At 42.1% G+C, this 17,250-nt stretch overlaps 1 protein-coding gene across 11 annotated transcripts in view; it reads left to right on the top strand.

Moving 5' to 3' along the window:
• FAM13A (family with sequence similarity 13 member A) overlaps window positions 1–17,250 on the top strand; it is a 135,810-nt gene that overhangs the window by 83,150 nt on the left and 35,410 nt on the right. For 7 of the 11 annotated variants that reach the window (XM_075149561.1, XM_075149557.1, XM_075149555.1 and 4 more), the window contains 3 exons: window positions 9,567–9,611; window positions 11,227–11,406; window positions 14,301–14,487. In XM_075149561.1, the coding sequence (XP_075005662.1) occupies window positions 9,567–9,611; window positions 11,227–11,406; window positions 14,301–14,487 (412 nt within the window). The remainder of the gene's footprint in view (window positions 1–9,566; window positions 9,612–11,226; window positions 11,407–14,300; window positions 14,488–17,250) is intronic. The other 4 variants (XM_075149559.1, XM_075149556.1, XM_075149560.1 and 1 more) reach the window with 2 other exon arrangements.

The raw sequence follows: 17,250 nt of genomic DNA, 5'->3' as shown, positions 1-17,250 counted from the left end.
GACTCGTTATTGGAATTAAATGTGGGGAGTAATGCCAGAAATGCTGAACAGACTGTAATCAAACTGAAGATTAACGTTAAGTTTGTAAGTATGGCTCATCTAGTGGGATGAAAGAGTCTTCGGAGATACAAACTCTGTTGCAATTTTTTTGTATTTAGAGACGAGGCTCAGGGTTTAACGCCAGTCTTGTAAATTCTTAATTAGAAGATGGACGTTCGTTTCCTCTTTTCTTCAGTTCATTATGTAGCTTAGATGCCTGTCATGAGTAGCTGTGGGCACAGAAGAGATTTTTGCCACAAGCTTTGAGGAACTGGCAGCGTGTGCTGCTCAGAAAGAAACCAGGAACCAGATGGTGAGTCAGCAGCCCATACAGCAACTGCTCCTCTGCTGCAGCCTAGAGAAGCAGGAGAGTGCCTGGGTGCCCAGCGTGCCTGCCTGGAGGGAATGCTCGCGCTGCATTTGAACAAATTGCGTTTCTTGTTTTGCCAACTGGAGGGCAAAGTCACAGCTTGTAAAAGTGGCCTAATTCTGTTGACATCAGTGAAAGTTTGCTCTGCTTGCTTCAGTAGCAGGCTCAATTCCAGTGCTTTCATTTATACTTAGTGGAAGAGGAGCCAGGGCAATTAACAGTGAAGGGCTGCAGAGGAGGAAGGGCCAGATATTATAATTGGATTCTTTGATCTCTACGGAGTTTAATCAAATAAAAAAAAATCCCTGATGCTTTTTGTGAGAGCAGCAATATTTGGAATTCTTACAGTGATCTCTTAAATTTGTTAATTCTCTTGCATGTATTCCTATCTATCTTTGTAGCTTGGGTTTTTTCTTAGAGAATTTTTCCAATATAAACTACAGAAAGTGTGTATTTCATGCATACTCTTAATTTGGACACTTGCATTAAAACTGTGCAGAAATGTGGGTCAGTGGACTGTTCGTGGACTAGCCTGGTTGTGTGGTCTTGTCTGCCTTCCTGTTGATTCACCATCATTCCCTGCAGTGTATTTGTGCACATGTTGCCTAGTCTGCGCTTCAAAAGCTCCAAACTGTCTGAGGAGGTTCTGCTTTTCCCTTTGGGAGATTATTTTGTAGCTGCATACATTTCCCTGTCACAAGTTTTCCCGAGTTTAAATCCTCATCCTGTCTTTCCATTGAAAATAGTCCCCGTCTTTTTTCTGGCTAGGTGTGACCTTCAAATGATTGTAGGCTTTCATTATATTTCCATCTGTCTTACTGCTTAAAACTGTCCTTCCAAGCCCTTTCCTGGATCATGGAAAAATGATCCAGGAACGAGATTCTCTTCAGCGGAGCTTGTCAGGATTGCCAAGGAGAAGAGGAGCAAGGAGTGGATCTGAGGAAACTGGTATCAAAGCCTGACATTTCTGAGAGGGAGGAAGCAGGTTTGGAAATTTTAAATAGAGATGTGGGCATATTGGGATGGGGAACAAAGAATGAGTGTGTCCATTGGAATGAAGGGATGTCTTTCCGTGGTAATATATGTTGCAAATAGGAAAGGAACAGTCAGGAATAAACACATAGTTGGAAGTGAAGAAATGGCTAGCAGGAGCAGAGAGGGAGCAGCACACCTTGCAACACAAGGCTTCATGCTAAGCTTGCGTCATTTGTAACATCACTGAGACACAATTACTTGCAAATAAAGCTAACACCTTGTAAGTCTTGCTGCTATTTATCACACATCAAAAATGTGTGCTCCTGAGGTCAGTTGCCAAGTGCAGTTAATTTGGCAGGGGAGCTGGTGCTGGCTGGGCAATTCATGGTCCTTCAACAGCTGAGGACTTGAGTGGGTGGCCAGTTTTTTCTGTGCAACTTTGAATGTTCTAATTGTTGCCCCAGAGCTGTGCATGACATATGTAGGAATTGTGTTTCACACCATGGAAAAGGAAGGGGAGACTGTCTGCTTTAGCCGTCTGATGGTCAAATCTATTTGCATTGCTACCAGCCACACTTACATAGTTTGAAATACTGTTCAAATAATCCTTCAAGTGAGTCATGAATGTGTATGTACAGAGCGGCTGCTGCTGCGTTTATACAGGACTTCCATATAGATAGTTATGCAACAAGTTAATTAAATGGGAAAAAGAGGTCTTTAGCTTCCAAACACTGCATAATACTTGGCTTTTGCCAGACTGAAGGAGCATTGTTTCCCTCCGAAAACCAGTTTTGGTAGGATCAAACCAGAGACTTGATTCTTCAGTGCTGTACCGTGTCAGCTAGCAATGGAAATGTTTCCCTGGATGTTACTTTTAACAATAAGGCAAATGCTCAAGGTCTTAACTTTAAGCCAGAACTGTCAGAATGCCACCGATACACTATTTCTTAAAATGGCACTGATTTAAGATTGTGGATTTTTTTTTTTTTTCCTTTAGGCATTGGGAAAGTCATGACCGAGTATAGAATTAATCATCACTGCTGCTCTGTAAGGGAATAAGCAGTCATTAATGGTACAAGAGTAAGTGGTAAATGAGGCAGAGTGTGACAAACGTTTGTCAAGAGAGATGATACCAGTAGAACCAAATTATTTTTTATAAGACTTTACAGAGGGAGGAAGAAAAGGAGTAGACCTGATCTGTGTGATGTCACCAAAATGCTTTATATCATGCCATCTGTATGGAGAAAATGGCCATTAGCGCTAGAGCTTAAAGATGGGTAGGGAGGCGGTGAGACCTATAGGTATTGCTGGTAGGAGAGGAAGGAGATTGCTAGTGGAGCTCCTTAAGTGTCATGGACTTTTTTTCTTTAATAACCACTGGCATAATAAAATAGAATCATGCTCATGAATTGGGCTTATAGAAGAAATTTAGGAGGGCTGAATGGGATGGGGGTGTCCTCTGGGAGAAAATATAAGACAGCGAGATATTATATAGGATGATTGAGATAGATATAGATATATATAAAGATAAGCATGAAATATAAGATATAGGATGAAAAATAATAACATAGGTAATAAGGTCATACATCTCAGGACTAATAATGAAAATCCTGACATGAAAGGGGAGTTCCTCACATTTGGAAATGCCAGGGAAGGAAAGGATGTGGGCATACTTGTTCGTGGAGGGATGGAAGGGAGGCATGGGATGAAAATATTCAAGTCGAAGTAATCACATGGCAGTGGATATATAAAGTGAAGTATTTTTTCAGTATATTTAGAGGAATTATGGATGCCCTTGTACAAGAGTCAGATGAGGCCTCATACAGTTTCAGTAACTCATATTTCAATGGTATTAGATTTGTGAAGATGATTAAAGAAGTGGCTAGACCCTGTTACAAGATGGAGAAAAGAGCGGGGAAGGCTTATTTACCATAAGAAATGAACCAGAGTACACATATTCCCTCTGGGTTTTAAACAGAGGGGAAGGATTGTTTATGTTAAGTAACAATACTGATGCAAGAGAAAATGTGTACTAACAGGCTATGAATAAATTTGGGCAGAAAATTAGAAATTTTGTAGCTGGAGCCCTCTTTTATTGGGCATTGCAAGGATGAGGTGGGCTTGACCAGTTTGTGAGATGTGGGGTTTGAATCCATTCACCTGCTGCTGACTAGGGTTATCCTCTCCTTCTCTGTACTCCTTGGTAAGACAATTTGTTGATTCAGCTGTGCTCAATACCAGGCAAGGAGATTTCTGCACTGTTAAAAGAAGAGGAAAACCTTGCTGGGTGATTGATTGTTCCAGGGAGTCGTGCCTGAAGGGCATGTATGTTCCAAAACCTTTTGTAACAAAACCTTGTGGTAAAGGGAGTTGAGATTGTTAAAAAAATGTGTTGCACTGCTCCTTGTGTAATTCTCTAATAAGACTGTGAATGCCAGCTGTACTGAGTAATCAGTACTGAGAAACAGTGTGCAGTTTCAGGTAATGAAGCAGCATCTGGCAACGGCAATTCCCTGTAAGCACACTTCTACTCAACGTGTGCAATGAGTTTTTAGGAGACAGAGCATCTACAGACGTGCTTCATGCTGGCATATATGCTTTAGATTTGACATTAGTCACGTAGATGATTTCAGAGGAGTTTCCTGATGAGTACATCCTGAGATAAACCAGAGTGATATTACAGGGGAAAAAAAGCAAAAGCTTTGTAGTGTGGAGCTTCCTTGTTAACATGCAGAGCATTAGACTGAAATTGGGATGAGAGTTGACATCATGAGCAATGCCAAAAATTGCATTAGATACCCATGAGTGCAGGGCAAGGCGTTGGACAGTTTTGCCTGTTTTAGTACTTCTTTTCTCTTGAAGTACTAATGTGCTGTTGGCGGTATTCAGTACAGCTGACTGTTTCTCCTTTTAACAGTTGTTATTTGAGACAACTCTTTTTATATAATGCAAGTCAAGTATTCTTGGCCTGTAGTATATTGGGTAAAATGTTTTACTCTGTTTGTTCTCAGGTCAATTTTCTGAAGAAACTGAAAAATCTTGTTTTAGATTTTGCACCTGCTCAGAGATGTGCTTGGCTGCCTTCCCACTGGACGCTTCCTCCTCAGTGGGACATGCCGTAAGAGGTCCTAAGGCGCATAGGAGTGCTGGGCGCTTTTACAAATCACGATTACATTGTGTGATGCACGTTCATGTCCTGCATCATATCAGCACTGGCTGAAAATAAACACCAGGCTGCTGAGTGTCCCTGCTCGCAGTGTCCAGCTACCGTGCGGGTCTTAGGCCCCCAGAGGAGTATTTCCCTTCTCTGTAGAGGAACCTGCACAGACACAGCCATCCAAATTCACCGAGCTAAATCGGGTGACGTGTATGAATCCCCTTCAGGGTTGTCTCTGCTCCAAGCAGTAGGTGTCAGTGTGCACCCATCATAAAGAGTGATCCAGTGCAAGTGAAAAACAGTAGGAATCCTGAAGAAAAGAGGACAGTTGCTTTTAGTGGGGTTAGTTTTCTGCATAGTAAGAAGGTAGTGTCAAATACAATGTACTACACTTAAAGGAAGGATAATTGGATGTGGGCTTGTGAAAGCATGAGGGTGCTGAGAAAACATTGAAAGCGTGTCCTCTGTGTGATGGGACATCCCAGTAACTAAGAGCATATCTCTTTATTTTTAAACTCATTATTTTCACATTTTATATGCAGACACAATCCTTCTCTTTGGGGTCTGTGTGTCAAATGAAGTAGTTGTCTTAAAATAGATCCCGTGTGAGTCTGCAGTATTGCATGTCACAGTGTGCAACAGTTGTGGAGAGTGAACAGTGTTTAGACTATATAAACACCTATGAAAAAGGAATTTCCTAGTTCACGGATTGGAGTAGTAGATTCAGGAGGACTTCAGAAATTTCCCATCTGAAATGTCAAAGCCATTTAAACATCCACTACTTTGCTGGAATGGCAAAATGGTAAAAAGCTTTTGCATCTATTAAGGCTTTCTTACTGTTGTGCTTAGCTTTTAAACAAAACAAAAACAGGGGAAAAAATAGCTTTGCTTCCTGAATGAAGCAGATGGATTTAAATAAATCTCAGCAATGAGTGGCCTTAGTTCCAGGTTGCAGGTATAGCTTATGATTTAGGCCATTAAGTATGGTCAGGAATTAATTCATTGACTTCATAAATGAAAACCCAATCTGGGAAAATACTACGCCAGTAAGTCAGTTTGCTCTGGGTGATGTTTTTACTTTGCTCTTTTAGTACCTGGATGCTAATACGTTTTGCTCAATAGTGCCTTGAATGAAAAAAACAGAAGGGGGGGGTTGATATCCCACTCAGTTATTTGCCTGCTGTCACAAGATGCCCAATGCAGACCGAACAGGGTGCAGGTATGGCATGAGATAATTCTCACTCCAGTATATACCTTTTAAACCTAGAGAGTGCTAGTTAGGGGGGGCAGGGGAGATTTAATGTCCTTAAAGGTGATGGAAAATACCACCTTCCCATACTTGAGGTTGAAACGGAATGGGAGAAGAGGCCATGCAGTAACAGTTTACCTTATGTGTGAAGCAAGACGTTATCCAGAGCTGATGGGGCACCTCTGAAAGTGAGCAAAAGACTTCGGTAAACAATTTAGACAACACTGGGACATGCTAGAGGTCAGACTTCCCAAAAGGAAAAGCGTGAGGGTCATAAGAAGCCAATTCAGAAGTTTATAGCACTTAAAACAGCTGTGTGCCTTGGTGCAGGTTTTGTGGCTGGCTCTCTGAAAGTAAAAGTCCCCAGCACTGAGAAACTCTCCTGCTGCTTTCTGTCACCCGAGGAGAACCTTTAATTTCTATCGAAAGTCATTATTTCTCAGCGTGCTCTGCAGCAGCTGCATAATTTAATAAAGATAATCTAGCTGTGGAGATAATTGACCGTACGTATCGGTGAAATGGAACAGACATGAGGAGAAAATAATTAACCGAAGCAGAACATGAGTTCCCGTTGTCCGGATGATTTACTGAGCAAAGCAGCCCTTCTGAGGCAGCTGCCTGCACAGGCGGGCATGCCAAGAGGGCTCTTCTGGGCACGGCTCGCCTCGCCTGCTCCGTGAAGCATAAACCCAACAGCAGAGCGACTTTTGCCACCCAAGAAGTTTGGAAAACCCTGCAGGATACACCCTGCCTGCCTGGTTGCTCTTCTGGGCTGTGAAATCCTTACAGGGCTGTGCTTTTCCCTGAGTTTGCTAACAGGCTCAAGCACCTCCTGCTCTGTCCCTGGGCACTAAAGCCCCCTAAAGCCACTGTGTGACACTCTCCCCTCCACCACTTGTTTTGGATGTGAACTTCCTCGATGTAAAAAAGGTTGGTGCAGAGTAAGTCAAGCGATTTAGCAATGCATTTAAATTAAGCTTCAAAATGAGATAGCGAGGAAAGTTATCAGTTATGGAATTAAAAGAAATTTAGTATATCTGGAAAAACTTAAAATCTCTTATTTTATAATAAGAGATATAATAAATAAAAGTCTTATTGAGATGGGGCTAATAAAAGAGCATTAAAATACCACAGGGCTAAGAATAAAGTTATATTCAGTAAGCAAGGAAGTAGTACTTAGAAGGGAAATATAATAAAATCAGGATGTCAGAGCTTCATTTTGTAGTCATCCACTCAGCTGGCATGTGGCTGTATACATATTTCCTTGTTATTTGTTGGTAGTTTGAAAATCACCATGTTACTGGCTCTCTGACAGATTCTATATTGCCTGAGTAGGGCTTTTCTAGATACCACAAAGTAATTGTTATGTAGATGTGCATCATTATGAATTAGCAAGGTTAATGCACTTAAAACTGAACTGGTGTTAGTAAAGCACACAGTTAACTGAGAATTAGACAACTACAGAATATATTGGGGTGTTATGAAAATTTTTGGCATTTTACTTAGATTTTGCAGCTTTATCTTTTGTTTCTTCTTTGTACTACTTTTTGTGTAAAGAAGCTGGTGTGTTTTCAGTAATGATGTGCGTGGTTTGCAGATAGTGTCTGTTGGCCTTGAACACCACAGATGGAGTTAACGGCATGAAGTTTTACTCACAGTATCTAGTCTTTCATTAAGTTTATGTGAAACAGGAGTTTGCATTTTTGCACAGTATTAATCCTGTTGGAAATAGAGGGAGGAGCTGTTTCCTGAGATTTTCTGTCTTTTCTGATGGGTAGATATACCTACATCCTAGGGATGTTTTAAAAAAACTAGAATCCAAACAATCCTATCTCCCCCTTCACTTCCTAACATGAAAACGGAGAAGAAAGGTGGGATATGAAAGACACCCCTGCTCAGTATGGATTGCATGTAAATATTATAGAAAGTTGATACAATATTAACTTACTCCCACACACGTAGGAGTGGTAGCCAGTGCATGAATTGTATCTTATAATGTGGTTTAACCTACCGCACTAGCATCTTACTTGCTAATCCATCTCCCATGGGAGGCCAGGTCTTAAAAAATAGTTTCGGGCTGGGAAGAGGCCAAATAGTTTATGTAAGTGAACGGGAAAGCAAGTAGAGTGCTTGAAATGTGCACTTCAAATTGCAAAGCCATCCCATTAGTTAATAGTCAAGATGTTACATGTGGGAAGAGAGGGATCTTGCAAATTTTTTTTTTCCCTGTATGCAGATTGTATGTCCATAATAATAAGTATAGTAATACTTGTTTGTATGTCTTCTGTTCATGAAATCATCTGAATGACACAGCTGCTTGGGTGCTGTGCAGATAATGTGGGATATACTGGCAAATGCGTGACTGCTTTCATGCTGTGCCACCACTCCAGGGACCTGTGCCTGGGCTGGAGATGAGCACTGAGCGAAGCCGGGACTGGAAGGGGTGCGCGTGTGGTTAGGGCACGCTGCTTTACCCACACCGAGGTGAACACACTGGCTCACCCAAAGGAAGCTGAAGCAAATTGCAAGTCTGATTTGCAGCTGGGTGTTTGTGGGTTTGTATTTCACTACAGGAGTTACGCTGTTTTGTTAAACTGGCTGTAGCGGCCCCTTGTTTACCCTTCGCATCCTCTGTCGCCTGCCTTCTGCCACAAGTGACTCGAACCCAGAAAAGCCAGAAGTGGTTATCATCTGAGAGTGCTGCAGCTTCTTAGCTAGCTCTAGATCTATACAGTGAAGTGTGAAATATTCGAGGGAAACAGAGAGGAAACCTTTGGTTAGTGAAGGGAAGTCGGCTGTTGTTGGTTTTTCTGCATTGAAATGGTTTGGGAGAAACTGGTAAAGACTGAAAGCAATGAATGGCTGTTTTGGCAGGAAGCACATCTTGCGTCCAGCCTGGCTTGTACCCTGGCCATACAGTGCCAGTTTATCGGGATATATCAGCCACTTTTACTGCTAATTCCTCTGCTGATACGGGGATAAATCAAAATGAAATCCCTAGGCCTGTAACTTATTTGACTTAACAAAGATTACAGGAGGGATGAATAGGCGAAAAGTGTCACCTTATCTGCAGAGCCAAGTCAGCGTGGGGGAGGAGGGGGCAGGATGGGACTCAGTTTGGCAGAGGGAGGAAAGTGGTGACAGCTGTGTGAGGTGGCACGTCAGCTTGTTCAGAAGGGCTTTAAACAGCAAGCAATGACACCTACAGTCGTGTCAGCTCTTCCTGAGCCTGGAAACAGACTGAGGGAAAAGGGAAAGAAGAAAGCACACATTTTAGTTTTAAAAATGTGAAGCAAAGAACATGAATATCAGAGAGCGGCAGGAGGAGAACTGCGCAAAGCCTGTATTTTGCCTTTGTCCTCTGTTAATATTTAAAGATTCTTAAATATTAAGTCCCCTTTCACAGCATATGTATTTTCAAGCTGGTCTCAAAAGGCAAGGACTTTTGTGATGAGGCTTAAACTACCTGCAGCAGCAGAAAGCTCAGAAGAAAGCAAAAAAATCTGCAACATGCTGAGATTGAAATACTTTCCGTTAGACCTTGGCCTGCAAGGGAATGACAGGGAAATTAATTCTTGAGGATATTGGCATTGTCAAAATGCACCACGTCACCATGGGACTGAAAATTCCTTAAGGGGAAAACTTGTGGCATGCGCATGCCATTCTTGTTGAGACAGCTCAGACCTTTAAATCTTAGTGCCGCAAAGAACAAGGGTTTTTAAGACCTTATTGTGATAATTAGATCTAACTTTCTCCTCTTTTTTTCTTTTACACAGTGCCCACGTATCACAAGTCAGTAGTAACATTCCTGCTACAGGAGAGTAAGTGTCTCTTTTACAATTTTGTAGATACCTTTTTTATATATTGGAGCTTTTTAAAGTACTGGTGGTCATTCCTTGATTTCTCTTTAAGAGTTGTTCTTACACAAACAAAAAAAGACACTTTCCCAAACCAAAGCATCTGCAATGATAATAAACCACTTCATTCTGAAAAATTCTCAGGCCTTTGGTTCTTTCCTTGGACTCTGCCTGCGATGTTTTGGTTAGGCAGAACTTGCATATTTAGAGAAGCCATTTGCACTGTGTTGCTCTTGTTTGCGCCCTGTTGCATCCCAGCAGTGGATGGGGCTTGACCCCACTACCATAAGCGGGAGCAGCAGAGCTAATGAGTTGGCTCCCTTGCTGGAGCTGGAAATTTCCAAAGGCTGATGGGTTTGCAGAACTGATTCTTGTCAATACATGAAACACAGACATGCTTGCCTAGTTAAACCATGTGTATTTTTGCAGTTGCTAAGATCTTCTGACATTTTCGGGAACTGCAGTCTCAGCAGACTGACAACTATAGCAACTTAGCAACAACTTTTGTAAATTCTCTGGAGAAGTCAGCCCAGGTACAGGTTCCCATACTCATAGCTACTTAGTTGAAAATTAACCAGCAAATCCTGCAGATAACTTTTTTAATTATGGAAAAAGCACTAGAAGCTATATATGGACTTTGGACAGGCGTGTTTGAAAAACTCATTCTTCAGCACACTACTTAAAGCATTGCAAGAAACAGGGATGGGGCAGGGATGTACAAAAATGTGTTTCCAAATGATCTTTTCACAAAAAGGAAAAAAAAAAAATTTAGATTTTGCCCATAAAAGCTTCCTCTGCTTAAGGAAGAAAGGAAGGAAGTATTGCAAGAAAATGTCGGTACCAAAATGAAGGAGATTTGGTTGTGTTGAAAGTTCAAGTAGTCTCACATCTTTAACCGATGCAACTGCAGAGGCTCCCTTGCTGTAGCTTGTGTGGAAGCCCTCTTACTGCCAGTGGGCGTGATGGTGGTCTCGCACCAGAGTAAGTCAGGGGTGGCTGTGGGTGCATTCATGGCACAAGAACAGTGCGAAACCACCATGAACTCAGAACCAAATCCGTCCTTGGTCACTGAGTTAAGCATATGAGGAGTTTGTAGTGAGGTACCGTTTGCGTGTTCTCATCCCCCTGTGAGACAGCAGTGAATCACCTTCTTGCGGGAGATCCATTCCCTTACTGAGCTGGGATTGCACAAGAGACTTGACCGGGGTCAGCATGGCTGGGTATCAAATATAATTTTGTCAGGGCAAGGACTTTTAAAGTGGAGGATGAAAGTTAGGCACCAATGTCTATAGTTGCAGTAAGTAAAATTAGTTGTTTCACTGAAGGTTCAAACATCCCTAGAAATAAAAAAGAGCAAGATTAATTTGGGGAAGGCTCAGCTCCTCTGAGGAACCTGAACATCAGGGTATCTGAAGATTTTGTCTTAGCTCTTTGCAGATGTCACAGCCCTAGGACATTTATACTGCCTTGCCATCATAATAAAACATAACCCTCGGATACCCTTTCTTTATTTATTGTTGCAGAGAGGGAGCTCCACAAAGTCTTTGAGCTCAATTGACCTTATTTTTCGGCTTGACAGGTATTTAGAGAAGACAATCCGCTCAGCCGTGGAGCAGCATCTCTTTGATGTTCATGGCTCAGGCGGCCAGAGTTCAGAGGACTCTGAATCGGGAACATCTTCAGCCTCTTCTAATGTGTCTGCCAGGCAGAGGAGGCGACACCACAAAGAGCAGGAGGAAGCCCGGAGAAACAGAGACATGTACGAGCCTGATTTCTTTGTTTTGGAAAGTATATTTGATTAAGTGTACCCTAGTCATGTCCTCTTATCAAGGCGATGCTTAGTTCTGTTACGAAATGCACTGGCCCTTGCCCTGGGTTGAAAGTGCAGAGCAGACTGCAGTGCCTGTGTGGAGCTCCATTGCATCAGTTAGAGCTGGGAAATGTAGAGTTTATTAGAGGTCATGGAGTGGGGCAAAGCATGGTAAGAATCCGATTTTTTTTAAGCAGTATAGTAGAGTTTTTAATTACAGTACTTGGATTGTTTAATTACAGTATTTGTTGCTTTAGTGGAAATTCCCAAGCAGTTGGCCCTATTGCCTGTAACTAACTTTAGGTAAAAACATTGGGTTTAGATGCTTTTCTGAATTCAGAATGTCTTCAAAAATGAGATCGAGTTCCCCTTTTGTATGTGGAGGCACACCTTATGTTTATTGAGGAGACTTGGGAGTTTGTCTGAAAGTAGGAAAATCTTCCTTTTGATTAATCAGAATTTAAGAACTTTTATCTACCCTGTTACACAAAGTTTAAACATGATTTAATGGTGAATTTCATTAAATGTCTGTCAAAGAGTAAAACTAATACCTATTTTTCCTTTCATACTCCTCTACTTGTGGCGTATATTGTGTGGTACAAATGTGTTACCACCACAGCCTTAACAAACACTTGGCCCAAGGCATAGCTATCTCTGAGGAACTGTAACTACAGACTTTGCAAGGCCATGATCTAATCAGTGCTTACACATATGTCTAGCTTTAACACAGCACTAGTTCTTGTAAAGAATGTGTATACTTGACTGTAGTATTGGATTGCTAGGATTGCAAGTTAGATTCCAAAATAAATATCTAGTCTCTTCTTCTTTTTTCCTGGGTGCTCAATTCCCCAAATCCTATTGGATCTGCACCTTCCTATACAAAGCCACTTTTATACAGGTGCATAACCATCAGTACCTCGTGTTAATATTGCAGCCATGCTATTTCCCAAAATGTGTCAATGCTACTGTTGTGAAAAAAAATCCGTAGTTACAAAATAAAAAGCCATTTCCATAGTGAATGGAAATACGCTGTGAAGATGGACTGGGAAATTAGCGCTTGCAAATCACCAAAGTATCTGGCAGCAGCTCTGAAGTAGTTTTTCTTGTTTAGTAGCCCTGCTGACAGGCTTCTCAGGTAAGTAGGTCAGAGACTGGCTAGTGTACGTGTTTGGAAGCATATAGTACTGCAGGGCTTTTTTTCAACATTGTGTTACAGAGCTGCCTTTAGACGCAGTTGGTTGACGCAGTTGTTCAGGTTCGGTCCATAAAGCTGGAGCCAAGGATTTAAAGCACATCGGAAGTTTTGAATGCTGGCTAGGGTTCAGATTATATTCCCTGGTTCCCTTACATTAGATTGCTGGAACTCCTTTGGGTGAATTATCAAAATTGGGAATCCCTTTCAAAACTTCTTTCTGTTGTTGTTGTTTTGATTGTCAGTGACTTCATCTCCTTGCCTTGTGATAGATCACAAGAGGATTTGTAATGTCACAAGACGGGACTTCAGATAGGAAGAGTGTTTATCGCAAAAACACATATGTGAACACCCAGGTTACATGCTCTACATGCTATGTATATGTAATCGGTCTGCTCAGGGGTTTGTAAAACCTTCCACAGAGGCAAATATGTTATCTTAGAACTTTAATCATAGATTTATAATACCTCTTTGTATCTCTCTTCCACCACCAAAACCTAAGAGATTCATGATCTAGAAAACGATTGAAACTTTCTGGGTTTGTTTTTGATCTGAATGCTTTGTCATGCTGCCACTGTCCAGATACTACAGAGTAAGTGGTTTCTTGTCACACCAGTGCAAGTCTAGATAAATTCTCCTGCTGTTCATGAAAGCAGGCTTTGGAGTCGCACGGCACTGTATAAGGCAGCCGCACATACAACAGTCAGCAAACGTTCTAGTTTCAATGTCAAGTGTAAGCAGCTTGCCTTTAGCCTCCAGCAGGGTGGGATGGTGAAGAATGAGATGCATTGTGTTTCTCCTGTTCCCATAATGCAGTGATGTGTTATGTATCAGTGTGTCTTCATTATTGCATAAAGTAGAGGGAAGACTACTAAACAGGTTGTGAAGGGAAAACTCTATGCTGAAGGACGCAGCAGGCTAATTGTGCAGGGCAAGATAAGCCATACGTCAGGCTTCTGGAAAACAGCACAAACCCTGGTAGCCCAGAGAGTCCCAGCTAGCACATCACGTGATGACTTAAAGCTAGCTGTCCCGTTCACTTCCCAACATAGCAGAACAGTCCTCTGTCCTAGCAGTTGTGTTGCTGTTGCAGAGATGCATTCCCTTTCCTGTTTTGTGTAATTCCCACATAGGAATCAAGCATTTGGCTGAAGCACCACAGTCCTGCTCTTGCATTTGAGAATATGAGTAAGAGGGCCGATTGTGCGGTGTCATGCAGCAAAGGAGATCCTTGGACCACAGCTGTGAATCACTTTTCTAAATTGAAAGCACGTGTCTCAAAGGAAAATATGCTGCGTATTCTCTATAAAAATACCACAGACGGCCAGGAGCTAGTCCAGCTTCCATGTGAAGTCAATGCGATTCTCTGCATTGGCTTTAGTGGGAACTGAATCAAGTCCCAAACGTTGATCCTCACAGCTTTCTCACCTGAGGTGTATACAGCTGGCTTTCACTCCTCAAAGGGATCTGTCATTGCACAGTGTGTGTTGTTTGCTGCAGTAGGAAGAACCAGAGATACTGGTTTCGTAGGGCGTAGAAGATGTTGCCGGAACTGCACCAGTCAGCACGATGCATTTCTCTATTGCTACCATAAATGTAGCGGGAGAGTGTTTTAAACAACCTCTTGTTGTAACGTCCCTTTTCTTTTTAGGGAAGTTGTCAACAAAGAAAACATTCCCTCTGGATTTGGCAATCTTGAAGACTGTATTCTAGCTGCTCAAGAAGTAGAAAAATTACAAGACAACAGCTCCGGATATCTTAGTGAAAGGAATAAACCAAAACGGCAGAAATCCAGCACCAAGCTTTCAGAGCTTAATGACAACCAGGACAGTCCTGTGGTAAGCCAGCATGCTGTACTATTTGATGCCTAGTACTAGGGTGGGAAAAAGTCTTTTTTTTTTTTTTTATTTCAGTGCACATTTGGTTCCGTTGGGTAGCCATTTTTGCCTACAGTACAAGCATAAGTGGTTATTTTGGACTATGGGGAACGCTGGATCCCGCACTTGTGATGAGGCAACTGAGAAGCCGTATTTCTGCTATGATCCTCTTACTCCATCCATAGTCGTTTTCTCTTTCCACAATTTTTTGCTTTTTTCTTCTGAATTCAGAGAAGCATTTTGGAAAGAGAAAAAGGAAGTCAGTCTTTTTCCCAGTCTTTCAGAAGTCTTGCAAGGAGGTTGGAACCTCAGATGTAGGTTCACCTGTTTAGGTCAAGTTTGGTTTTATATTCCTGCTAAGTTCTGAAACCGTAGATCGCAAGTGACTTCTTGCTAATGAGATGACAAAGGTGTTTTATGCCTTTTCCCTAAAGTCTGTGTGTTACTGTGGTGTTTGCAATTTGCAAAACACTTTGGATTGTGTTGGTCCAAAAGATGATCCCTCTAGCTACCTTTTACTGAGGAGGTAAAAGACACCGATATAACGACCTAAAAATCTGGAATACTGTAGAATTTGCCCAGCATATTCTTGTGTGACCTTCATGGTAGAAGACAGTTTGCCAACTTTTACAAGCTGTAGAATAAAATTGATGCACCCTCCTTCCCTCTCAACCAAACCAGACACTGATTATAGTGTCAGCAGTGAGAAACTGTACTGTGCTTCAGCGCAGGGTCTGCTTACACTGGCAGAAGTGCTATGCATCCCGGTGCCTGGCACTGGTACACGGTGACTAGTAACAGTGAAAGCTGTGTGAAAAGACTGTCCTTCCAAGCTATAGGGCATTTCCTTCATTGTACTTGATTAAGTTTTAGAGCCTGTTGTGAGTGAGTTCCTTCTTAATGTCACATTGTGTTGGGACTTATTTTGTTTGGGTCACAAAATTGCAATGATCTGATGCTCTTACCCTGTGCAGAGATTCTAGAGAGAGGCAGATTTGGCTTCTCTTTGTGATAAAAAGAAGGCAAGATGCCAAAAATTTTAGGCTGTGCTTAGATTTAGTGCTCAATATCAGTAACCTATTTATGTGATACTTCATGAAAGAGTACAGTGAGATAGACACATTCTCACTTTGTGTCTTTGCTTGTAGCAATGGACTTTAAGATAGGCAAAGGTCAAGTGCTTACATTCTTTTCTGCACCTCTTCTCTCTACCTGTGGTGTGTAAAGCAGTTTAAATGTAAATGAGAATTTGACTTAGGATTTGGGAAAGGAAAGGCTGACAGAAGTGTCCACTTTTGCTGTGGACCCGAAAAACATTCATGAAGTCTTAAAACATGCCCAGAAGAAATGCCCTCAAACTTACCTGTGTCCACTGGACTTTTCCCTGCCCCTCATTTTTGGATCTCTTGAGGGGCAAAGGCTGAAAGGAACATAAAATGAACTAACCTTGCACAAAAAGCGCTTTGACCAAGATGACCATCAGCGTGATTCTTGCTTGCTTTGCTAGAGGAAGTGTCGCAGTGGGATTGTCAACTGGGAGTGTTGTTATGAAACAACTTGCAGTGAGCCCGGTGTTACTCTTTTTGAAGAGCAAAGGCAGCTTTTTAAGTTTTCATGAGTGCGCTTATTTCATACTTGCATTTCAGAGACTGCCAGCAGGATGTGTGGCGGTTTAGCTTTCTTTTGGCTACATCTTTACACTTCAAATAGTAATCCAAATTGGACTACCTGCTTGGAGTATCAAAGGACATAACCTGCACCTTAGCATTTATTAATAGGCCTTCGTCATGTAAACAAGTTTGTGATGTTGTGTCTTCTTAGCCACTGTTTTCTGAGCCTTCCTGCCTTTCAAAGCCTGAAAGAGTATGTAGGACAGTGTGTGGAAGCTTTCCTCTTAGCTGTCTAATTGCATCTGACTCAAAAGCATAAGTCAGCGGTGAAAAAACTGTCAGTTCCGCTTACTCTCCCGAGCAAACCAACCACAAAGCATTAAAAGCTTGTAACTGCATTTCAGAGACATGGTAGCCAGGTTCCAGTAGGACTTGAAGAATCACATTGAGCAAGGCTGAAATGGCTGAGCTGTGTCACCTCACGGGGCTGAAGGTGTAGCAGGTGAGAGAGGGCTGTGACTGTCCCAAGAAGTCTGTGCACGCAGTTCCCGGGGCCGGGGCAGGAACCACACTCCATTCTACTGGCTGACTTTCCTCCTATTTAAGAGGGACTTGCCCAAAAACCAGGGTGGAAAACCTCCTGGACCTGTGCCTAAAGTGTCAACATGGCTCATCTTCACAGTACTTTCTCAAGCTCTTAGAGGACAGCAGCATTAATGTTCCTAATGGTAGCCAAGACAAATTTCAGAACAAGTTGTCATAACCAGTTGAATTTCTCGCCATGCATTCGTATTAGCACAACTTAACATTACCTCTGTGTGTATGGCAGTCTCTTTGCATTCTTCTGCCCATTTAAGAAGAAACTAGGGAAGGGTTTGGCTGAGAAGGGGAGTATTTTCTAAGATGAGCATAAGGAGTTCTGCTGGGAAGATGCTGTGGGTTTTGGTACCTGCTCTTACAGGACTTGTACACACCACAGAATTGCTCTCAAGCTCAGCCTGTGTGTCAGTCTGTAAAATGGGAACTGGTGGGATACCATGCAGCATTATTCTGTTAAACATTTTGAGGCCGTCTGATGAAAGAGACGAAGCAGTGAGCAGTTGGTTTTTTTGCA

The sequence above is a fragment of the Calonectris borealis genome, chromosome 4 (assembly GCF_964195595.1).
Source record: "Calonectris borealis chromosome 4, bCalBor7.hap1.2, whole genome shotgun sequence".
Taxonomy (NCBI): domain Eukaryota; kingdom Metazoa; phylum Chordata; class Aves; order Procellariiformes; family Procellariidae; genus Calonectris; species Calonectris borealis.
This window is presented reverse-complemented; position numbering and strand designations above follow the sequence as displayed.